Source organism: Pelobates fuscus, chromosome 9 (assembly GCF_036172605.1).
Source record: "Pelobates fuscus isolate aPelFus1 chromosome 9, aPelFus1.pri, whole genome shotgun sequence".
Classification (NCBI taxonomy): domain Eukaryota; kingdom Metazoa; phylum Chordata; class Amphibia; order Anura; family Pelobatidae; genus Pelobates; species Pelobates fuscus.
The window spans coordinates 128,113,672-128,140,049 of record NC_086325.1 but is presented as its reverse complement, the minus strand read 5'-3'; the positions used below and the strand labels follow the sequence as shown (position 1 = coordinate 128,140,049).

Below are 26,378 nucleotides of genomic sequence, written 5' to 3'. Positions count from 1 at the left end.
ATACTAAAACCTTTTTTGTTCCAGCATTAACCCTTGGCTCATGTGTGGATTATTTGGCGATACCAGCGATTTATTACTCTGTGGATTATCTGGCAATTTTATTTTATGGAAAGAAGGGAATGCTTGACGGAGTAAAGGATTGTACCATCTTAATCCTTATTTAATCATCATGTAGTACTATTCATTTATATTTCTTTTAACCCAAGTATCCCCAGACACAGGCATAAAAGTATCATTAAGGGTTAATCTATAATTTAGTGTTTGCAAATGACGTAACTCTCTCTCTCTATTGGTATTGGACAATTCAAATCCAAACTGACCTATCAAAGAGATCAAGGGTTTAAAATCATGGATACGTACATGAGCTGGGTTCCCCTCTGATGAGCTGACTGGCGAAACGCACACGTCAGGGGCTCTGGTAGCATTCCATTTACCAAAAGATGTCAGCTTGTTATAACCGCATACCGTATTGCGGGAAAATACATCTTATCTACCACTAGCAATACCTGATTGATTTTCCACTAATATTATTTTTGCCTCAGATTAATAGAGGCTTGGGCATTAAGAGACAACTGAATCATTTGATATCCGATACTACCGCAGTATATTTGCTGTGATATTTAGCTATTACAGCTTGGCTAATTTTCAATAACCTTTTTAGGTGATTTAGTTTCATTATAAGTATTGGGCAAGGTGGGATATTAGTGAGAGTAGAGTTTGGGTATGGGGTGCCCTCGAAGGCACTTTAGTTGGACTCTATATCCAGATGAGAACTACCTATACTCTCTCCCTTATCTTAACTCTCTACTGCCTTGTTGTTAAAATTAAAAATTTAAGCAATTTATAGCAATATACAGTCCAAGGCATACATATTGAGTGTTTGAAACCTATTCTTCAACATTAATGTTTTACTATTATTTCCTCACTTCAAGTACTAAAACCACATTAGGTACTATGTGTGGTTAAAATCATTGTGCTGCCCTCAATAGTGGAAACTACCTTGTAACTACCTTGTAAATATTTTTTATTTTCCCATCCTATTTATTCACATTTATTTTCATTACCTATGTTTAGTTAAGTTTTAGTAAATTACATGTTCTCACATAGATAGAACTTTTGAGATTTATTTAGATTTTTTTGTTTTCTTATTTTAACAAAAAATGTTCCACCTTCCCCAATTGCTCAGCTCTGTTAATGGTAATGGAGTTAATGGGTGTCAAGTACAGGTGTTTAAAAAGGAGTGTGCCGTCTCTGCATAGTCCAGTGGCAGAGGCAGCTTTGAGGCACCTGCTAAATTATAGTCTACTGGTTTGTGCACAAGGAAGAAGTGACATCATATCACCTCCTCCTGTTATTTCAGTCAAGATGCCACGGACATGTCCAAGGAAGGCCCTGAAGCTATATTTGCTTCTAACGCATGCTGAAGCAGCAAGCAGCCAAGTCTCATATGTTAAAAGAAGTCTTTTGATAACTTGACAAGCAGGGAGACGTTCACTGTATCGGGACCCATTTAAGCTTGGTGAGTCTGTTGTGATGAGCAACTGCTATGTATTTACCGAACATAAGCATCAGTAATTTAATTTAACAATTTATCCCAGAAATATTCAAGTGATGCAGTTTATTAATGAAAATGGGAAAAAAAAAATCCTACACATTTCTGTACAGCCATTATAATACTCACCACCAAAGTCTGGCCGCAGACGGATGTCATATCCTTTCAATAACTTATCCACTGTTTTCTTTACCACTGATATATTTCCAGAAGATGGGCTAAAAGAAATAGAGGATATAGGATGAATGTCAAAAAAAATTATGAAAGAATCAACAGGAAAGCATATATAAAAAAATATATTTTGTAACTTTAAGAATGTTGATCCTGAGAAAAGAAAAAAATCAGATCAGCCAGTATGTTTGTTTATAAACTGACTTTTCATTTACGCCGTGCAATCACTGTTACAGTAATGTTATGACCATTACAACTCACCAGTGTCTAATACTGTACTGCTTCACTATTGAAACATCGAGTAATAGTTTGGTCAGAACAAATATAGAATGCATCAATGCACTAGGGAACTAAACTGTAAAATGTGAGGTGAATTAGTAAGTTGGTAAGTAAGGTCTTCTTCACAATGCACCCCATTATTGCTTGTTGAAAATGTATAAAACTTATTACAGAAATATGGTATCTAGGTAATTTTCTAACATGACACAAATTATGCCTTCAATTACCTTTTTCTAAATATCTGCCTTGCCTATTGTGAATGGTTGTGGTTTTTAGGATTTTTGATATAGCTGTGTAGTCCTGATGGTGGTGTTCACATACATTATATACTAAGAAAAAACATAAGTATCCAACTGGTTACTATAGCAACTACAAGGAAGCTAAAGCAAGGGGATTGGCAATCCTTTTCTCTGGGGCGTTGCATTTTAAACTATCCCCTTGTTTCACTGACCCTGAAGGAAGATTTCTATTTGCCAAGGATACAATTACTGATAAAATGTACACCTTTGCCAACGTTTACCTACTGAACTTTAAGCACTGAGCCAAATGTACATGTTGTAAACAAAACCTGGCATTCACGCTACATGTCTGTCCAACCGTAATTCACCTCTTTCATATTAAATGCACCCACCCTTATTATATATCATTTTATTCAGGGGAAACAGGGCTTTCATGTAACATCAAATATTTAGCTATGTAACATTATTTAATATGGAAAAAAAATGGAAAAAAATATATATTTTTTTGTTCTACGTGACATTTTAACTGTCAATGTCATAATACTGTTTGCTTTTACTGCAATAAAATACACATATTTGTATTCAGCGATGTCTCACGTGTAAAACAGTACCCTCTATGTACAGGTTTTATGGTGTTTTGGGACGTTACAGGGTCAAATATAGCACGTTACATTTAAAATTGAAATTCGCCAGTTGCCTTTGAGACTGTATAGTAGCCCAGGAATTAAATTTACACCCATAACGGCATACCATTTGCAACAGTAGACAACCCAAGGTATTGCAAATGGGGTATGTCCAGTCTTTTTAGTAGCCATTTGGTCACAAACACTGGCCAAAGTTAGCGTTAGTATTTGTTTGTGTGTGAAAAATGCAAAAAACGCCAATTTTGGTGTTTGTGACCAAGTGGCTACTAAAACAGATTGGACATACCCCATTTGCAATACCTTGGGTTGTCTACTATTGCAAATGGTATGCCATCATAGGGGTAATTTTCATTCTTGGGATACCATAGGCTCACAAAGGCAACGTAAACAATCTGGCGAATTTTAATGTGAAAAAAATGAAACACAAGCCTTATATTTGACGCTGTAACTTTTGAAAACACCATATAACCTGTACATGAGGGGTACTGTTGTACTCGGGAGACTTCGCTGAACACAAATATTTGTGATTCAAAACAGTAAAAAGTATCACAGCAATAATATTGTCCGTGTAAGTGCTGTTTGTGTGTGAAAAATGCAAAAAAGTCACTTACTGGGAATATCATCGTTGTAATACATTTTACTGTTTTGAAACACTAATATTTGTGTTCAGCGAAGTCTCCCGAGTAAAACTGGACCCCCCATGTACAGGTTTTATGGTGTCTTGGAAAGTTATAGGGTTAAATATAGTGCTAGCAAATTAAATTCCCTATACTTTCGGCATGGGTTGTCAGGCAGATCCCGCTAATTGTAATTAATTAAGATACCTAGTTATGTAAAAATATTACATAAATATATGTAGAATTAATATATATGTGTGTGTGTGTATATATATATATATATATATATAGAGAGAGATAGTAAAAATGAAAATCCAGCGCACTCACTTGTCTACTAAACTGTTATTATAGTGCTGAACAATTTTCTTAGTTTTATTAAAAACACCTAATCTAGGCAAAAAATAATGGGGGTTTAGTTACATTATATGATCATACATTGCATAAGCCTGCCACAAACGTCAATGTACCCCATCTTTGGCAGGTCCTACTCTGTCTGCTAAATGAGCTACTCACTTGGGAAAATCCTTCCATCTCGTGTTCAATATATATAGTGTTTCAAAACAGTAAAATGTATTACAACGATGATGATATTCCCAGTAAGTGACTTTTTTGCATTTTTCACACACAAACAGCACTTACACTGACAATATTATTGCTGTGATACTCTTCTGTGTGTGTGTGTGTGTGTGTATGTATGTATGTGTATATATATATTTTAAGATTTTATTTATATATAGTGATATATATTTCGTTCTACGTGTATTTTGAGATATATATATATATATATATATATATCACAATACAGTTAGAACGAAATAACACACCTAGGACCGGGTAAGTAAGAAAAACCAGAGGGCGTACTATTACGCCCTGCGGCGTTTAGAGCCGCTTAGAAAAGGGCGTAATAGTACACACATCCCTGTTGCATATAGTTACTAAACTGGATGATTTTGCTGAGGGGGTAATAACAGTAGGAGGTGATTTGAACATTACACTAGATCCTCACCTAGATAATACTGCAGCTACCACAAACTCCAACCGGAGAGATGCTAAATTAGAACTTCAATCGTATCAACTTGTTGACTGTTGGTGTATTCAAAACCCAACATTGAAAGATTACACCTTCTTCTCACATGCAAGACAATCATATTAAAGACTAGATCTCCTCCTAATCCACAAGCACCTACACCTCCTCTCCCACACCTCCATCTCACCCATCACAGGGTCAGACCATGCAATGAAGACCTTAACACTCAGACCAGAGGCCCCACAACTGTTCAACCGTTGGAAATTAAATGAATCATTGTTGACTGCACCAGAAATCCAGACATTAATTCGCACAGCCCTCACTAATTATTTTACAGAAAATAAATACACTGCACATGTAGCAAAGCTCACTGTACCCCTGCTGGTTAACTCCACACAAGATCACTTCCTAGCTGGAACCAGGGAAAACTGCAGCTCTTCTGCCCCAGTCGCCGTGGCTTGACTGAGTTCCTTCTGGAGCTTTTTCACCCGACCAGGCCACAGCTCTCCTTCCAAGCAGATATCATCCCCTCTGCCTATTCCACTTCCTTCTTTCAGGAAGTTATCGTCCCCTCTGCCTATTCTGCTGGAGCCCTTCTTCCAGGCAGGTATCCACCTCTGCCTACAATGTGATTTTCTATTGCATTTACAAAGGCACTTGTGGCTCTCAGGCCTAGCTCTCTTGATTTATCCCATGGCTGGAGGGATCATGCAGCCAACCAACAGGTACAACAACTCCGTGGCTGGGATCCCTAAAACTCCACAAAGGACACCGTTTCAGATGGAACTAGCATACCAAACTTTATTTTTTCTTGGGACTGGCCCAAATGCTCCTTACATGTAACTTATGGTGAGAATTCAATAAAAATACAAATAATCAAAACATACAGGGAACTATAATAACACAATAACATATCTACAAAGGTAGGGAAAAGAATAACCAACACAAAATATCTCTCCTGTCTGCAGAATTAGCAATAAGCAAATCTACCTGAATCTGCAAATTAACCAGCCTTGCTATTCAGGTAGTGTATATTGCTGTTGCTACCAACAGAGCGCTTTACAGGCAAATCCACTAGTTGGTGACGAGCACTGGCAGGACAGAAGAGGACACAAAACAATTAACAATATACAAATACATTATAAACACCCTGCACCTATAATGGGTACAGGGTGACTTAGACATAGCAACAATTTAGGAACTTTTCTAAAGTGTTCTTCTGCGCCCAGTGATGGTGACTACCGTCACAGCACATTTCTCCACAGACTCTTTGGAATGCACACAAATGTGTCATCTGAGGAGAACTCATTAAACTTGGTGCAGAGGCAAAAAAAAAAAACGCCTTGCCGAGATGCAAACTCTACTTAATGACTTCCAAACCTTTTATCGACAACATCAGCAATTTCTCTCTGCAGACACTCTAACTAAACTGACAGAAACTAGACAAAACCTCAATGACCTACTAGACACTAAAACTAAAAGATCCATTCTATTAACAAAACACTCTTTTTACCAACATGGCAACATATGTGGCAAGTTTCTTGCTAGGGCACTTAAAGAGAGACATGAACTTGCATTGATAACTAAGATAAGAAAAACAGAGGGCCAATTGGCACACAAATCAGAAGATATAGCAAAGGAATTCCACAAATTCTATAAACAGCTGTATTATATGCCTTCGCATAATGCTTTAAACCCCATGAGTCCCTTGGCTCACTACCTGAAAACTTATCTAAAGAGCATTTTACAGCCAGATAATATTCCTTCCCTAGATAATCCTATTTCACTAGATGAACTGCTAGAGGCAGCAAAGTCATCCACATTATACAAAAGCCCTGGCCCAGACGGGCTTACCACTCTTTATTATAAACTATTTCTCCAGCTTTTATCACCTTACTTCTTGCAAGTTTTTAAGCCCTAGCACAAGGGGCCCCAGCACAAACCCAAATGTTAGAGAAATATATTACACTTATAGCAAAACCCAGTTAGGATCCAGAACAGTGTGGGAGCTACTGCCCTATATCATTGCTCAACAAGGATTAACATTTTGTTTACATCTATCTTGGTCCATAGACTTATACCCACCATGGAAGCCCAAAAAAATACTACAAGGGTGATTAACTTTGCTGTTAGACAATATAAGCTTCCCACCAAAAAGGTGTTTCAACGAGTGGATTGGTTCTTCCTAAAAGGGAATCTGGCAACACTGAGTGTTTGGCCCAAAGTGGTTGAATTGGGTCAACGCTACATCCTCATCACCACAGGCCCTTTCAGGTTAAGAGTTTACTCAGTTCATATTAAGAACGGTACCCGTCATGGATGATTCCTTTCTCCCCTATGCTTTTAGCACTATCCTTGTAACCATACCGGAACGCAGTTAGGGCCAGTGCTGACCTAACCGGATTTTATAGGGGAGATCAAGATTATAAAATCACTGCATATGCAGAACACCTTTTTTCATTATCAGGTCCCCTCTAGTTCCTTGGAGAACTCATCAAGTAAATCAAAATAAAATGGGTACTATTGGGAGTTCTGCCATCATGCAAGAAGGAGAATGAGTAAGTATTGTCAATACAGAGGATGAGTAAATATTATTCTTGATCGCACTATGCCACTAAAGATAAGTAAATAGCATAGCTGTCAAAGACAGTCAACATCTCTTCGAAACTACCACCCCTTGCTCACTTTAGACCGATCTGATTTACAGTCTCTACCAGAGTAGCTGCAAGAAGGGAATTCATTAAAATATAACCAGTTATTCAATGTTGGGTAGCTCTCTAGCAGTTTGGAGAAAGAACCTGCTCTGGTGCTTCCACCAGCTGCTCCTAAAGCTGTATAGCAAGTGACATAATAAGAGGATTCTTCTAAACATCAATAATGAGAGAGGGGGATCCATGTTACACTCATTATACTGTGTGTGTACTTTCATGGTGTGTCCACTGCTGCATGAAGTGTGTGGGTGTATGTGCTTTTTATTCTCATTTACATCTATGCTAAGGCATATTATGCTGATTAAAGGACCACTATAGGCACCCAGACCACTTCAGCTTAATGAAGTGGTCTGGGTGCCTGGTCCAGCTAGGGTTAACCTTTTTTATATAAACATAGCAGTTTCAGAGAAACTGCTATGTTTATATTAGGGTTAAGCCAGCCTCTAGTGGCTGTCTCATTGACAGCCGCTAGAGGGCTTGCCTGCTTCTCACTGTGAAAAGACGCAAGCGTCCATAAGAAAGCATTGTAAATGCTTTCCTATGAGACCGGCTGAATGCGCGCACGGCTCCTGCCGTGCATGTGCATTCAGCCGAGGAGGCGGAGAGGAGAGCTCCCCGCCTGGCGCTATAAAAAGAGGTAAGTCTAACCCCTTCCTCTCCATCCAGCCCGGCGGGAGGGGGTCCCTGAGGGTGGGTGCACCCTCAGGGCACTATAGTGCCAGGAAAACAAGTGTTTTCCTGTCACTATAGTGGTCCTTTAAAGAGCTAATGAAAGTAACACTAAGTATTCTAGAACGATTAAGGGTTGCTTCATTTTAAGAAAATATATTTATAGCTAATTTTCGAAGATACTATTATGGCATAAATGGGAATATGTCATTCAAAACACTATTAATATACTAAATTGTGTTATCCATATGCAGAAGTATGGGGGGGGGGGGGTGACAGGGGCTGGAGCTCTAAGTGGAGTCCTGAGAAGACCCTGTTCTAATTTTGGCCCCATTGTAGTTTTAGTACTGAGTCAGGGTGTTCAATCCGCAGGCAGATTTAATGGTACAAAGAAGAACAGCAAATTACAACCTGCCAAGCTTGACAAAGAGGGTCGTAATGTTGTGCCTGGATAGTTTATTTTTGTTGCCTTATTGTTGTGGGATTCCTGGTCATGTTCCAGTTCACTGAGTGCTCGCTGGGATTGAGTGCTGCTCCTATTTGCATCTTTGTAACAATGTGATATTTAGAGCATGGGTTAGGGTTTAAGCTTGTAATTTGAGTACGGTATCAGGTAATATATGTGGGAGAGGCTATAACATTTCCCTTTGGTTTGAAGTAACTGGACTTTTTTTTTTCCCCAACATTCCTGCCCAACAGTCTTCGTTGGGTTAACCCCTTGCCGACCGATGATGGTTCAGGACATTCATCGGTAACATACCATTGAGGGCCGGTGACGGTCCTGAGCCGTCATAACAGAAAACGGGTGGCGGGAGTGATCAGAGATCGCTTCTGCCGAAATCCCGCTGTTACTATCTGCCCGGCATCACAGGCAGATAGTAACAGCCAATTGCGGCGTGTGAGCGATTCGCGATCGCTCACAATTGGCTGATGTCAAAGTGGGTGTTACAAACACTCACTTTGACACTGATCTCTGTCTCTCTCTCCTCTGTAGCGTTTTGTGAGGCGAGAGAGACCGATCAGAGCGGATAGATTGTTGCAGTGTTCAAAGTGTTGCTAGAAGTGTCAAAAACCTGTTAAAAAGTAAAAAAAAAAAAACCTTTTTTAACCCCTTACCCTTCCAAGTCCTATTACAGCAGTGCAACAGTAATTTTTTTTCTTGTCAAAAAGTGTTAGTGTGTTTTTGTGTGTTTTAGGGTGTTTTAGACTGGTTTTTTTTTTTTTTTTTTATAAGCGTCAAACTTTAGTTAGTCAGTTTCCTATCCCCAAATCTCCATTAGATTCTCTTTGCAGGAGTTAGTTTAGGGATTGCTGTTTTAGTCTGTTTTAGTCTGTTTTAGTCTGTTTTAGTCTGTTTTAGTCTGTTTTAGTCTGTTTTAGTCTGTTTTAGTCTGTTTTAGTCTGTTTTAGTCTGTTTTAGTCTGTTTTAGTCTGTTTTAGTCTGTTTTAGTCTGTTTTAGTCTGTTTTAGTCTGTTTTAGTCTGTTTTAGTCTGTTTTAGTCTGTTTTAGTCTGTTTTAGTCTGTTTTAGTCTGTTTAAAAAAAAAAAATTAAACAACAACTTTGTGTTAGAAATTTGTTAGTTTTGTGTTGGTGAAACACGCAGCGCATATATAGCTTGAAGGAGGCATATGCCTTCTTGGCGTCAGACTGACGCCACTGACACTGCGTCCGATTTTGACCCAGGTCAGTTTAGCGACACGTCTAGTGACACGTCATCTGTCTGTGAGCCAGCTGCAAAAAGAAGCTGTGCTTCATCTGCAACGCCGAATGTGGAGGAAGACTGTTAGTTAGTTGAGCCTAACATCCCCCCCTTTTAGTGCCAACGCAGACATTAATGTCAATGTGCAGGAATTCTCCGCTATACAATAATATGGAGTTATTTTTGCAGGAGATTGCTTCCCAGACTAATCTCTATGCTACCCAATTTTTGTGATGCAAATCCAGGTAGCTATGTAGACAGGGAGCATGCTTGGCATCCCACAGATGTCTCTGAACTCAAAAAATTCTGGGCTCTTACCATGCTCATGGGGTTAATAAAGAAGCCCTCAATCTGCTCTTACTGGAGCACCAACCCAATCTGTTCTTGTCCTATATACTCCCAAACAATGTCTAGAGCAGGGGTAGGCAACCTATGGCACTAGTGCCATGCACGGCACTCGAGGTGTCTTTGCACGGCACTCAAGGCTGCTAGCGCCAAACGCACTCTGGCGTATCAGGAGTCCCAGTAAAACTTCAGATATTTCCTAATACGAAGAGGTGGTGAAGGACAATCCTCAATGTATGCATTGCAGCACATAGAGGAAGTGATCTCAGATCACTTCCTCCCAGCACTTGTGAATGGGAATCCACACTGTAGTAGAGCAGCTCTCGACAGCTATCGCAGCTCCTTTCCTTGACCTGTAGCTGGCCAGCCTGGTCCCCACTGGAACCCAGGGAACCCACCCACACTGCTAGATATACACAGAAATGCAGAATAACCCTGCCCTCATACAAATAATATGAACAGCCCACACACACACACAACACACAATACCCATAAACGCAACACCACACACAACCCCACATGCAGCCTCTCACATGCAATACCCCAAACAGCCCCCACACACTACCAAACACACAATGCGACGTATCCATCCACACTGACAATTCCACAAGCAGCCCTCATACACAGCCCACATTCACAGCCCACATTCATATGTATCATACACGATACCATAAACTAGTAATGAACATTTACAATATAATAGCTCATATACGCACAAATACAACGATACAAAGCAATTACAGTAACAATAACAAGCAGAATACGGCAGCATACACACCTCAATATAAAAAAATAGGATCGGCACGCTACGGGACATCACAACCCTATATCGGCACAGTGCTGCTAAAAGGTTGCCTACCCCTGGTCTAGAGCAAGATATGAGTTGGTGCTGCGATACTTGCATTTCAATGATAATACCCTCTGTCACCCCAGAGATCATCCCCAATATGACAGGCTTCACAAAATACGCCCACTAATAGACCATCTGCAGCAAAGATTTTCTGACGTTTATACTCCCCAGCAAAATGTATCGGTTGATGAATCCCCTATGGAATATAAAGGGAGATTGGGGTTCAAACAGTACATTCCCTCAAAGCGCGCTAGGTATGGCGTCAGGTTTTACAAATTGTGCAAGAGCGAAAGTGGCTATATGTTTGCCTTTCGCGTATATGAGGGGAAAGATGGTCAACTGGACCCTCCTGGCTGTCCTGACTCTCTGGGGACAAGTGGGAAAATAGTTTGGGACCTACTGACCCCCTTGTTCAATAAGGGTTGCCACCTTTATGTGGACAATTTCTATAATAGTGTCCGTTTGTTTAAATCACTTTATAGTTTGCAGACACTGGCCTGCGGCACTGTTAGAAAAAACTCCAAAGATTTCCCCAGACCTCTCATAGAGGCCAAATTAAAAAAAATGGTCAATCCAAAGTTCTGCGCAAAGCTGAAGTGCTTGTAATTAAATTTATGGACAAAAGGACAGACACCCCCTTTCACTGTCCCGATTGCCCTTCAAAACCCGGATTATGTATTGGAACATGTTTTAAGCTCTACCACACAGAGCATACCTTTTTGTAAGACTTGTTCCTGAATTTTTTTTTTTGTTTCTTTTGAAAGCAGAACATTTTAGTTAGTTCCCTTTCCCCAAATATCCAGTTAGATTCTTTTTGCAGGAGTTAGTTCAGAGATTGCTGCTATAGGTGCATTTAATACCTGCACATTTGGTTAAAAAAGTATTGTGGTCGAAATCTGAAAGCAAAGTGTGTATAAAAAAACAGAATTCAAAAATTACCACCACACACTTTCTCTGAATATTAAGGGGCAAAATGGTTGGGGAAAAGAAGTCAAAACCTTAGACGTGCATACAAATATATACTTTCAATCCATAAATTCACCTTGGGGGATGGAAAAATGCACCACACTCAACATGTGCCTAGCTAAGCAAGCAAACTATATTCAGCCAAAATGGACAAGTCCAAAATGTGTTACTGTAAAATTGTGGCAAACCAATGCATGGGGAGTCATAGGTGTACTCAGGGGACTTTGCAGGAAAAAAAACAACTGGGGTGTTTTCTGTCCGTAACATATAACCTGCTGGCTAAAATCAAAAAGCAGAATTCACAAATTATCACCATGCAGGTTCTCTGAAAATATTTTAGCACAATGGTTGGGGAAATTATGTTAAAAAACCCTGCAATGTCTACTTGATTAAAAATATACACTTTCATGATGGTAACACTAACTGGGGGATGCAAAAATACACCAAACTGGAGATAGGCCAAGCATACCTATATATCAAGTTGAAAAACTGACATGCAGAAGTCTCTGTCGTGGCATTTTAGCCCCCAAACAACCCAGCAAACCTATGCATTGCTGGTATCACTGTACTCAGGAGATGTTGCTGAATACATATTGGGGTATGGCTTGGCAGTGATCCATAACCGGATCTGTTACTTCATGCCTAAAGTACAAAGTGTGTGGGGAAAAAAACACAAAAAAAATACTACCCAAAAGTTTGACAAAGGCTGGTGGTAGAATTCAGTGCATGAAAAGTGTTAAAATACCATAGGGTGTCCACTTTTCAAGTTTGATGGGGGTAAAATACATTAGCCCAAATAGAATATGGGTGCAAGTTTACTACATGTCACAATTCCTAGTTGGAAAACGGATATGCACACCTGCCAAATGTGGCCTTTTAGCCCCCAAATAACCCAACAAGCCTATGCATGGGTGGGATCACTGTACTCGGGAGATGTTGCTGAACACATATTAGTGTGTTTTTTGGCAGCAACACATAACACTATCTGTTAATTCATGCCTAAAGCACAATGTGTGTGAAAAAACTGAAAAACAATTACTACCTAAAAGTTTGACAAAGTCTGGTGGTAGAATTGGTGAATGAAAAGTGTTAAATTACCACCAGTTGAAATATCCTAGGGTGTCTACTTTTCAAAAATTAGAGAAAATGTATTGATACTTACCATAATTTTCTTTTCCTGGCTATTACTCATGGCAGCATTTAACATATGGGTTTAGCTCCTCCCTCTAACCCTCAGGACAGGAAACCCAATCAATTAAACAATTAAGCCTACCTTCTCCTAGTATAATAGGTACCCCAGTAGCATCCACACCACAGTCCAGTAACTAGACGAATAAACCAAGAGAGGGTGGGAGACCAAATGCTGCCATGAGTAATAGCCAGGAAAAGAAAATTACGGTAAGTATCAATAAATTATCTCTATTCCTGGCTAATCATGGCAGCATTTAACATATGGGATTCCCAAAGCAATAACCACTCAGGGAGGGTAATTCATGCTACAAAAATTGTTTAATATCAACTTAAGGCTTATAAGAGTTCAAGACCGATAGGCCAAACTCTGAAATAGAACGAGATGAGACATCCACTCTGTAGTGATGCACAAAGATTTTCAAAGATGACCAATTGACAGCTTTACAGATGCTCTCTGCAGGAACTCCTGACTCTGCAGCCCATGAAGTAGCAATGGACCTCGTGGAATGTGCCTTGATATCCTTGGGAACTGGTACCTGTTTTGTACTGTATCCTCTAGAAATAGCCTGAACAGTCCAGGAACGAAGAGTTGCGACAGAAGCAGCTTCACCTTTACGAGAACCCCAAGGTATCACAAACAATTGGGGAGACTTTCTCCAAGTAGCTGAGCGTGCAATATATGTGGAAAGGCACCTCCTTAGGTCAAGCGTTTGACATCTTTCTTCTTCAGGAGATGAAGGCTCTTGAAAATACCCCGGCAGGACAATCTCTTGAGTCAGATGGAAGGATGTAACAACCTTTGGAAGAAACTCAGGTCTAGGCCGTAGCACAACTCTATCATCGAAGAAGGTAGTGAACGGTTCCTCAGACGACAGTGCTCTAATATCTGACATTCTCCTAGCAGAGACCAAGGCCAGTAACAACAGGGTCTTTAGAGAAAGAACCTGCATCGGGACCTCATCAATAGGTTCAAAGGGATGTTCCGTCAAGGCCTGCAGAACCAGAGGCAAATTCCAAGGAGCTGAGAATTTCTTGATAGGTCTAATCCTAATGACCGCTTTGAAGAAGCGAATCACAATAGGATTTAATGCCCAACGAATACCAGAAAGAGCCGAGCAGTGCTAAGTTGAAGGCCCCTCTCCAGTCCTGCTTGTAGGAAACCCAAAACCTGAGACACGGAAGGGGAACCTAAATCTTGAACCGTGGAATTACTCCATCATGCAAAGGCTTCCCATATCTTAGGGTAGGTAGAAGAAGTAGATGGATTTCTAGAATGTAACGGGGTTGAGATAACCTGGTCCGAAAGGCCATGGTCAACTAGAGATTGCCTCTCAATAGCCATGCATGGAGCCTGAACTTGTGAGGCTCCGGATGAAACACTTGACCCTGAATCAGCAGGTCTTCCGAGACTGGAAGCTCCCAAGGCAGGTCCCTTGATAACCTCTGTAACAGAGGAAACCAAGGGCGACGAGGCCAGAAGGGAAGAACAGCTATCACCTTGCAATGTTCCTTGGAGATCTTTCTCAGAACAGTGTGGATGAGGGGAATTGGAGGAAAGACGTAGGCTAGATCGAATTCCTATTTGGATAGAGCATCCTGAGCAACCACCTTTGGATGGTATCTCCTTGACACAAAGCACGGAACCTGTGTGTTCTGAATAGTTGCCATGAGGTCCACTTGGGGAAGACCCCACTTACGGACCAACTGAGCAAAGATCCTCCTGGAAAGTTGCCATTCTGAAGCTTCTATCAGGTGTCTGCTGAGGAAATCCGCTAATACATTCTCCTTTCCTGGGAGATAGGTGGCACACAGGCCCTCCACATGATTCTGAGCCCAGGTCATATTGGGAACGATTTCCCTCATCAGGGCTATACTCCTTGTCCCGCCTTGACCATTTATGTAGGCAGCAGCCGCTTTGTTGTCCACTCTCAACTTGATCCAGGAATGCCGGATGACTTGTTGAAAATGAAGAAGTGCCAGAAAGGTAGCTCTCAGTTCCCTGATGTTGGCAGGCAAACATTGGGTTCTTGGAGGCCATTTTGCTTGAAAAAATAGATTCCCTAAATGTGCCCCCCATCCGGTCTGACTGGCATCTGTTGTAATGACCACTTAATCTATCTCCACCAAGGGGAACCGTCGGGAGATATTTTCCCATGACATCCACCAAAGGAGCTTCTGTTTCAGAACAAAAGGAATGCGGATCGCTCTCCCAATCCCTCGAGCTGGTCCTGAAATTTTCCAGAAAAAATTGTTGAGGGCAAAGGTTCCACCGTGCCCATCTGACAAGCTCTATTGTGGAGGAAAGAGTCCCCAGAAGTTTCATAAACTCTCTCGCCGAGGCTGAAGCTTTCAGTCTGAAGCTCCTTATCCGATCTTGAAGTATGAGCTTTCTGTCATGTGCGAGGGATACAATCGCCGTGTCGGTACTGAAATTTGCTCCCAGGAATATCAGTTCTCTTGAAGGATGCAAGTGACTCTTTTCGTGATTGATGAGCCAACTGAAATGAGAGAGAATGTCGAGGACTAGTTGCCTGTGTTGGAACATGGATTTTAAGTCCGGGGCCACTACCAGGATGTCGTCCAGGTAGTGAAACACTGCTACACCTTCTTTTCTGAGCAGAGCAATGATGGTGACCAAAACCTTCGAGAAGGTCCTCGGGGCCGTATTTATCCCAAAGGGAAGAGCCTGAAATTGAAAGTGTTCCTTCCGGACACACAACCTGAGAAATTTCTGGTGCGTGATCGTGATAGGGACATGAAAATATGCATCCCTGAGGTCTACCGATATCATCCAATATGTGTGAACAACAGGAATGATGGAGCGAATGGATTCCATGCAAAATCTTCTGACTCTCAGGTAACGGTTGAGCTGGTGGAGGTCTAATATAGGTCTCCATTTTCCTTCTGGTTTCTTGACCAAAAACAGGGGAGAATAATATCCCTGGAATCTTTCTCTTATGGGTACAGGTACAATGGCTTCTTCTATAAGAAGATTGTTGACCTAAAGAGTCAAAATATCTCGTTTTTGGATGCCTTGTTCGAATAAACCTTGGTGGAGGAGGAAATTCTTCGAATTCCAGATGATAACCTCCGGTGATAATGGACCTTACCCAAGCTTGAGGACCCAAGGTCCTCTGAAAGAATGAAAGACGTGCTCCCACTCGAGGAACCTGGAGTAAGCCACCTTCAGAATTGCTTGCTGAGGAGAAAGGAAGAGTTTTGCGTCTTGCCCCTAGAAGATTTGACATTCTGGCCGCTCTTCCAATTGGAATGCCTAGCGAATTCTCTGCCCGGTCTGTAGGTCTTACTTTCCCTAAAGTAGCCTTGATCCCTAAAAGGTCTGCGGTCCAGATGAGGTCTCTTGGGATGTCTATCTTGTGGCAGCATGACCTGTTTAACCTCGGTCGCTTTTTTAATAGCTTCATCTAGCGGTTTCCCAAAGAGCACTTCTCCCATAATGGGAAGGGAGCACAAATTATTCTTAGAGGAAAGGTCTGCACCTCAGGATCTCAGCCAAAGCGCCCTTCTGGCGCTGACAATGTGCCATTACCTTAGAAAGAATTCTAATGAGGTCAGTGGAGGATTCCAAAAGCCAGTCACTGGCGAGTTTTATATCCCTCAAGGATTCCGCCATCTGACGTCTGCTTACACCTTTATCTATGTCATCCTCCAAATCAAGTAACCAGGAACGCAAGGCTCTTGACAAAGCAGAGATGGATACAGCCGGATGACATCCTAATCCCGCTGTCATGAATACTTTGGATATATCAGCATCAATCCTTTTATCCATTGGTTCCTTAAGGGAAGCATTGCTATCAATTGGAAGTGTGGATCTTTTTGCAAACTTAATGATAGGAGCATCAACTTTTGGGACCGTTGTCCACAATCTGGAATCCTCCTCTTTAATCGGGTATAATTTTGAAAGCCTTCCTTGACTAGTAATCCTTTTACTTGGATTTAGCCACTCGCACCGCATCAGGTCTTTAATAGAGCTGTGAACTGGAAAGGAATGACATCCTAATCCCGCCGGATGACATCCTAATCCCGCTGTCATGAATACTTTGGATATATCAGCATCAATCCTTTTATCCATTGGTTCCTTAAGGGAAGCATTGCTATCAATTGGAAGTGTGGATCTTTTTGCAAACTTAATGATAGGAGCATCAACTTTTGGGACCGTTGTCCACAATCTGGAATCCTCCTCTTTAATCGGGTATAATTTTGAAAGCCTTCCTTGACTAGTAATCCTTTTACTTGGATTTAGCCACTCGCACCGCATCAGGTCTTTAATAGAGCTGTGAACTGGAAAGGAAGGTCTTCTCTTGTGCAAATCACCAAAATGTCTGTCAGAAGCTGAACATTCCTTGGTCTCTTCGGGCAAATCCAATGTTCTTCTAACTGCCATAATCAAATGCTCCATAGCTTTGGAGTCCAAGGAGCAAGGTTGTTCCATATACTCCTATTCGCTGGATGAGATTGGCTCTACATCCAGGTAAGCTGAAGCCTGTCTGTAATCATCGTCAGACTGATCTGAGTCCATGCCGAAGGTCTCACCTCTTGATCTCTTACCCTTGTTGGATTCTGCAATTCCTTCCACCACTGCTTGCTTAATCCAGTAAGCAATATCCTTGGCTGAAGAGGTAGAGGGTTGCGGTGACTTCTGTCGATCAGACTCTCCTGCAACCATGGCTAAGCATCTTCTGCAGAGCCTGCAGTTATCCATAGGCCTTGCTCCACATCCGCCATTTTGGAAAAGGGCAAAAATCACTGATTCTAGTCGTGCGCGGGCATCTTACTGTTATTCTGATCGAGGTCTGCAGCACTCACTGGATACCAGAGGATTCCAACAGCCTGTGGAACTAACCACCAAGGCTCCCAGGGGTTCCCAACTCCTTAGAGATTGGGCTATATGTGCCTGGGCTTCCTGAGGAGGGAGGCTGACCTACACAGGGACAAGACCATATCAGACATGGTCAGGTGAGCAAAAAATAAATAATTCAGACAAACTGTCCTAGTACTAGGAGGACAGGAAAAGACTGAGGTGTGGATGCTACTGGGGTACCTATTATACTAGGGTAAGGTAGGCTTAATTGTTTAATTGATTGTGTTTCCTGTCCTGAGGGTTAGAGGGAGGAGCTAAACCCATATGTTAAATGCTGCTATGATTAGCCAGGAAATATGGTTTGATGTGGGTAAAATACATTGGCTGGCCTTACAAATGTCCCAAATAGGACATATGCGCAGGTTGACTACATGTCAAAATTCCAAGTTGGAAAATGGATATGCGCACCTGCCAAATGTGGCCTTTTAGACCCCAAACAACCCTATGCATGGGTGGTATCACTGTACTCGGGAGATGTTGCTGAACACATATTAGTGTGTTTTTTGGCAGCAACACAACAGAGTCTGAATTTATACTTGAATTACTGAATTTATACTTGAATTGCAATGTATGTGGAAAAAAAAAACACCTATGCAAAGTTTGGCAAAGACTGGTGGTAAAATGGCTGCATAGAAAGTGGCAAAATATCCTTAGATTAATTCCCTGGGTTGTCTACTTTAAAAAAAAAAAAAAAAATATATATATATATATATATATATATATATATATATATATATATGTGTGTGTACACACACACGTGGGGTGTTTTCCAGAGATTTATGACAGATAATAGTGTTACAATGTCACTATTGATACATTTTAAAAATGTATGTTTTGAAACCGCAATATCCTACTTGTACATATAGCCCTATAACTTGCAAAAAAAGCATGTAAACACTGGGTATTTTTAAACTCAGGATAAAATTTAGAATCTATTTAGAAGTTTTTTTATTAGCTTTTGTAGGTGAGTAAAAGATTTTTCAAGTAAAAGTCAAAAAACATGTATTTTTGTAGATTTTTCATCATATTTAAAAAAATAAATAAAAAAAATTACATGAAATTATGTAAATAATGGTATGTAAAGAAAGCATTTTTGTCCTGAAAAAAAACATATATAATTTGTATGGGAACAGTTAATGAGAGAGCAGAAAATTACAGCTAATCACAAACACCACAAAAGTGTAAAAAGAGGCCTGGTCCTTAACATACAACATCGCAAAAACAGGCCAGTCCTTAAGGGGTTAAACAAATTCATAGACTATTTGGCAATTTATAGACCACTCTCTTGGACAGTATTTAAAATAACTGTAGCAGAGAGTGCCCTTGAGGGTTAATCTCAGATTTTGCAACAACTTTTAAGAAAAGTACAGTTCAGCTATTCACTACTAAATATGTATACTTTTGGAAAGAACAAAATGCAGAAAATGTTGTCTGAAGAACATATTGTACATTTGTTTACATGCCACTGAAACTCTTTTATAAGTGCTTAGCTAGATAGCCAGTAAGCTTACAATCTAAAGGTTATAATGTGGTGTTGAGACAAGATACAGCTGGAGAGATTTAGGCGTGATGGCCAGAGGGAATTATATGATAATAACCGCTACTCATAAGATGTAAAGGAAATGCGGAAGAAACAGAGTAAAATCTCAAGCAGCTGGAAAAGCATGTTATGAAGTTACAAGAAATCTGTGTGGGCGGCAGGAGAGGTGTATGGGTGGGTAGTGCTTAGTGGAAATTATGTTTTTTTTTATTTTCCGTTACCTGGGTTTGTGGTTTAAGGCCTAAGGGAAATGAATGGCTATAAAACAGTTATTTGAAAGTATTTACTGCTAGGCGATGCAAGGGATGGAAAGAGAGGGTGAGGAAAGAAACATTTGTTGTATACAGTTGGAATAATTGGCAGTCAAATTCTATAAGTCAAAATAATAATAATAATTAAATATATATATATATATATATATAATATTGGTGAAATATATTCACTGAAATAGCAATGAACACTTCATGTACAGTAAATTACAGTGGTAAACTACAGGAGAACAGTATGGTTAGTATAGTATAACATATGGTATAGTAGAAAATAATATGGTAACAAAAGGTAGAATACATTAGGTGGAGTATCTTTCAAGCTTCAGTTAGTACCTTAAAGTTGCTCTTTCTGTTAGCAAGGTTTCTGGATGAAGGCCTTAAAGTTGCAGGGAGAGGTGGAAATTAAATCTCTTTGTATTTGGTCTGTGGATCTAGGCCTGCTTTGAAACAGTGTATGATTTTCAAAAAGGCATTGGTAGTGCATCACTATAGCCACTTTCAAAATTAGTATGAAAAAAAAATTGCTGTACTTTGTCTTGTACAATATTGTAGGTCCTCCATATTAGTATCTTAATTTCTTAATTTCGCTGCTAAGCTTCTCTACTGTCAACTCGTCTGTCACTTTGTGATATAGATGTTTATTCAGCTCCTCTGCTTTATTCTTGGCATCAAATACACTGAGCACAATTATAAACGCAACACTTTTGATTTTGCCCCCATTTTCACTGCACTCAAAGATCTAAGACTTTTCTATGTACACAAAAGGCCTATTTCTCTCAAATATTGTTCACAAATCCGTCTAAATCTGTGTTAGTGAGCACTTCTCCTTTGCCGAGATAATCCATCCACCACACAGGTGGGGTATATCAAGCCTTTTATTGAGGCCAGCCCAAGGCATACCTGTGCAATAATAATGCTGTCTAATCAGCATCTTGATATGCCACACCTGTGAGGTGGATGGATTATCTTGGCAAAGGAGAAGTGCTTACTAATACAGATTTAGACAGATTTGTGAACAATATTTGAGAGAAATAGGACTTTTGTGTACATAGAAAAGTCTGAGATCTTTGAGTTCAGCTCAAGAAAAATGGTGGCAAAAACAAAAGTGTTGCATTTATAATTGTAATAATTACCCCAGTTCTTCATTAACAGTGGAAAGTACCATAGTTATTGTCAGAAGTTTGTAAACTTCATCTGGCATTATTAATTTATGAGAAGCACCTCTTAATAAATGGTTTAAGGTTGCTTGTGTCCCATTGTTGTGAGTAGGTTTTAATCCAAGTATATATTATGGAGTTTTAACTTTTCCATACCTTTCATACCTTTCATACCTAGCATATCTATGTAACCCCTTCACATTGAAACTCGTGTATACAGCATTTCCAGGGTATACATGATTTGCATAGATGTGAATAAAATTAATTTATTGCAAACACATTTTGTTTGCAAAGTATGCCTTAAATTCTATCAGACAGCTCACAGTACAGTGCCACCAGGAACCATTACACTGTGAGCATCTGAGTGCTGAAAACAGAGAGACTGTCTCTGTATATAGCTCCCCTCAGTACAGAAGTGGTATGATCCATCCATAGTGGCCAGATAGATTAGTTCTGGCCCTAGGTCGCCAGCTATAGGAAGATCCAGCAGGGCTTCCCTATAGTCATGTATGTCCCAAAATCGGGAATCTCCAGCACTCCCGAACTCCGGTTCAGCAAAGGTCTCCCATAACAGGCCAGGGCCATTGTAATCCTTGCCCTTGGACTGGTCGTGCTCAGCCATCCAAGGAACATGCTGAATCGTGTACCAAAATAGCGCCTGGTACGCACATCGTCAAGCCACAGTTACTTCCATACCAGTCTCTCAAGCTTTGTCACCCAGTCATCCATGGGCTCCTCTCCTAGGAGAGGCATTCGCAGGGCCACTTGCATCTGTAACGCTGTAATTCACTGGGGAGACTCTCGCCCCACTGATGCTGTACACCTTCCAGGGCCTCATACTAGACACACTGCACCAGACACCATGACCACCCTAACCACCGTAAACCCCTTAGCCAGCTTTACAGCTTATTTAAGGTATCACTGTCCTCCACCCACCCTGGACCCAAGACCAGAAATCCAGCTTCCAGTGAGTAGATCCCAATCCAGACGGTAAAGCAGAATAGGTCTTACAAGAGCTAGTGATTATAATTCAAGGGAGTATAATGAGTATAACAACCCCTAGAGTTCCCTCCGCACATAAGACGAGGCTCTATGTTGAGGGTGAAGAGGAACTGTTTAATGGCAGCCACAACTGGCCTTATATGCAAGTCCCCATGCATATAAGGCACATAACATATTCCAGGGGCATTCCCCACTGGACCTGAGAGGAGAATGTGACAAAGTACACACTGTAATTACATTGGCTCTCAGGTCAAAGACACTCCCACACAAAACAGGATAATCCCTCCCCTGGGCCTGAGAGATAGTCAGGAACTGTACTAAACTAAATTATCTCCAGGCACAGAAAACATAAATTTTAACACCCCAAAGGTACCCCCAAAACACATGGAAACCCAAAAGTAATATCCCCTGATAGCCCCAATCTGGGGGACCAACATATCCAAAAATCACCCAGATCAGTTCAGGGGTTCGGGATTTCCATGGAGGTCATAATTTTGACTGACTGTGCACATGGTCCTATGCCCAAAACAGTTCCAGGGAATTAGGACCAAAGGTCTCTCTTTCTGGAGTACAAAAGTACATAAATCTCATAAGTTTTTAAAGGGCCCATAGTCTTTTGGCAGAAGGCTCCAGGAACACGTGGCAGAGGTATTTCTGCCACATCCCTCCTCTGTGCCTGAGAGATAATTGAGTCAGGCACTGTACTAAACTCAATTATCTCCAGGCACAGAAAACCTATATTTTACAATATCTTGAAAGTACCCCAAAACAAATGGAAACCCCACAAAAGTTACATCCCCTGGTAGCCCATATCTGGGGGACCAACATATTCAAAAATCACCCAGATCGGTTCAGGGGTTCGGGGTTTCCATGGAAGTCATAGTTTGACCGACTGCACACGAGGCTCCTGCCCAAAATAGTTCCATGAAATCAGTGTGTGCGGTCGGTCTCTTTCGGGAGTACAAAATACAACTAAAGTACTGAACGTAACGGTTCGCGGGTATGTTCAGTATATGTCCCCCATCCGGGAGCTTGCTCCCACCGAGCACCATTCAATTCTCACCCTACCAAACTTTGATGGAAGTTGAAGCTCTAGTGGTGTTAGTGCCGTCGAGTTTCCAATTTGAGTTGCATGCACTCAACGACCAACACCACTGTACACACTCCATGGATAAAGATGGCCGCCACCACGTGTTCGTCCATACGAATGACGGCCACCCAGCTGACCGCTCAAAATGTTGAGATAATTGTGGTTACTGAGGGTGAAAAGGGTGGATGTTGCTCACATGACAAAATCCTAGGAGCACTCAGGGCTGTGACTCACAAGTTGGTTTCAACAGATTCCAGGTGGGACATCTGAGATTGCAATCCAGAAAAGTGCAGTTCTAGGAACAGCTAAGATACTGTGCAGAACCCTCAAACTCCCAGGCCTCTGGTAGAGGACCTTAGAATGAGGAATAAACATACCACCCAGAAAGGGTGAGAATTATAAAATGTTTGTTTTTGTTTTTTAATTACTGCAACAGTTAAGTTTGTCATGCCAGTTCTTCCCACATGTTTGTGAGTCTCTCAAAACTTGCCCAATCTATCATGTATAGCCCCTCTACCTCCCGAGTGAAGGGTCTGGTATAAGTTAACTGGTCACCTTTTCATCTCACTTGTACAAGGGCTACAATTAGCTCATATCTGAGCCAATGAGGAAAGCCGCATCTGTCCTTGAGTGAGAGCTCTGATCAACTGAGTATACAGATTAAGTATGATTTTGTCTGATGATGGCTAGGTTACAATAAAATACAGTCTCTTAGTCGGCAAGGATTTATTGTTCACAACTCGCTTATTAGGCATGTTCAGTCCCTCTGCGAATATAGACATTCCTCATGTAGCATCTATCTAATATGGGGACATCTGGAAATGTGCCCATCCCAGCATGAACTGAAAAGTTACTACATGATCTAGCTGAGGACAAACTGTACAATCTGCACAGCTCCCTAGAGTAGATTGACCACATACATCACAAGTATACTGTCCACAAAAGGGTTACCTGAATGAATAGGTCACTAATCTGACCCAGATCCAAATAATTTGTTCACTTTAGTTTGTTTAGCCTTGAGATGGTTCATGCATGACATTGTTTTACTATACTTTCTACTTTCGAACCACTCGACTTGGCATCATACTGCCTTGTACTGCTTAATTTAACTAATAAAGCTTTACAATTTCGAAATGTAATGGCCTCTTTTATATGAAGATCCACTTGAGATTTTTCCAGATAACCAAATAGGATTATTTGCTAGAATTCAAATTTGTACCCACACTGCCAAGTTGTGGTATAAAAGCTGAATTGGAGAAGCAAGTAAAAATGTGTATTCATTTGTCTTTTTGTCTTCAAATTCACATGCTTAAGTCAGTACAAATCAGGTTTGCAAGAATATAAGCTAATTTCTTTGACAATTATAGCAATTTGGCTATTTATCAAAAGAATTGTAAGAAAACCGCCCTCAGTTTTTTTTTTTTTTGGTTGTTTTTTTTTGCATTAATTTTAGTTTAACAACCCTTGAGAGATTGACTTGAAATGGCTCTGTTACCTTATGGGGTCTTTACATATTTTGCAAGCACCACTCAGTGTATGGTTGCCTGGGTTTGCAGCAGAGGTGAGATACTTTCCTGATGCTGTCCCCCACATGCACCAAACTCTACTTTCTTCAGCTTCTGGCGCATGTATGAGAAAACATTGATGCCTGTGGATGATCATGTGAAACCACGGGAGTCTACAGAAATATTGTGTTGCGATGAATGAGACAATACCTTTTTCAAACTGCTGTTAGTGGCAAAACTTGAAGGCAATAGCTTTCATTTTTTTTAGTTTGACAAGTGGAGGTAAAATGCACAGGACAAAGTAGTACCTACTTTGCACTATGTGCATCAGAAACAAAGTTCATAAACATAGAAAATAATGGATTAGGAGTGAGGAAGAATAAAGGAATACAGTGAAGAAATAAACGTTTGGGGTGACAGAGCTGATTTAACAGTAACAAGGAAACATACAATTAGAAGCCTCCTGACTGTGCAGAATATTCTAATAACAAAAAGTCTAAATAATTGTCTCTTTCCTCTTTCTGGCATTCATATGTGAGTTTTAGGTTTGTTATATGGGACTATGAGTAAAAAAACTATTTTTAAATGAGAAACACAGCTAGTGTTCTCAATGTCTGAGATTAATTGTCTTTCACAATGGTACAGCACATCTGCTCAGCTGCACTGCTCTAATATCCTCTTTTCCTGAGTTGTGATTGATGAGGTTTGCAAATTGATAAATCTTTTGGAATTTTCAAAAAACAAGGGGCAATGTTATGTTCTGGGCAATGCTCCGCTCTCAGTCTTGGTATTCGTGTGGATGTTAATTTACACACGCACCACCTACCTAGAGATTGTTGCAGACCACGTAACCCCTCATGGCAATGGTGTTCCTTGATGGCAGTGGCCTTTCAGTAGGATAATGAACCATGCAACACTGCATAAAATGTTCAGGAATGGTCTGAGTAACATGGAAAAAGTTAAGGGTGTTGCCTTGGCCTCCAAATACCCCAGATCTTGATCTAATTGAGGATTTCTGTAATGTGCTAGAACAACAAATTTAAGTCCAACAACTTGCAGGACTTAAAGGATCTGCTGCTAATGTCTTGATGCCAAATAGCACAGGGCATGTCCCGATGTCTTGTGGAGTCCATGCCTTGGTGCATCAGAGCTGTTTTGGTAGTATAAGGGAGACCTACACAATATTAGGCAGGTGGTTTTATTATATATAATTTTTATTGTTTTGTAGTTTATGAAGGTAATCATACATTGTTAAAGCGAGTTTACAACATAGTAACAGTTAGCTTATACAAAGTCAGGATTAAACGAGTTGACAATAGGTTACATTAAAAGTAGATCGAATGACAATTACTGTGTTCTTCATATAGACTTGGATAATTAGTTTTTTTTTAAAGTCTCTAGGGTTCTAGTTCGGTGTATCTTCATTTATCTTTGTATTTCTCGTAGTTGAATGGAGATTCCATAGTTTCACAACCATAGTTGGTTGATAAATTGCAATATAAAATGAAATATCATAATAGATACGAACTATATAACTTTGTTATTACTTTTCCTCAATAAGAGACTAAACATATATGAACGTAAATAAAAATAAATTAATAAAAGTATATAATGGTAGAGGTAAATTAAAGTAAATTAAAGTAAGTACAAATGAGTAAAAGTAAATGAAAGTAGAACAAAGTAAATGAAAGTAAATATAAGTAAGTAAAGGGCTGGAAGACCAAGTTTTTACTTGGGGGGGGTTACTGAGGTGTATTGTAAAGACTATAGGATAATTCGTGTGTGAGTAGAGTAGGATGGCCAGGAGGGGATATCTAAGTTTAACTATTTTTTTGGCTTTTTATTTTTAGTGTGGTAATAACTATAGGTAAATGATGCTATGTTTTTGCTGTAATGTTATATAATTTGTTTATTCATTTTAATCTATATGTTTAGTAGCGTATGGTGTGCATTTATTATATTTATTCCAGG

At 40.3% G+C, this 26,378-nt stretch overlaps 1 protein-coding gene across 1 annotated transcript in view; it reads right to left on the bottom strand.

The window, feature by feature from the left end:
* Positions 1–26,378, bottom strand: part of LOC134573026 (gamma-aminobutyric acid receptor subunit beta-4-like) — a 326,649-nt gene that overhangs the window by 218,012 nt on the left and 82,259 nt on the right. The window contains exon 2 of the mRNA XM_063432387.1: positions 1,682–1,770. Coding sequence (XP_063288457.1) covers positions 1,682–1,770 — 89 coding nt within the window. The remainder of the gene's footprint in view (positions 1–1,681; positions 1,771–26,378) is intronic.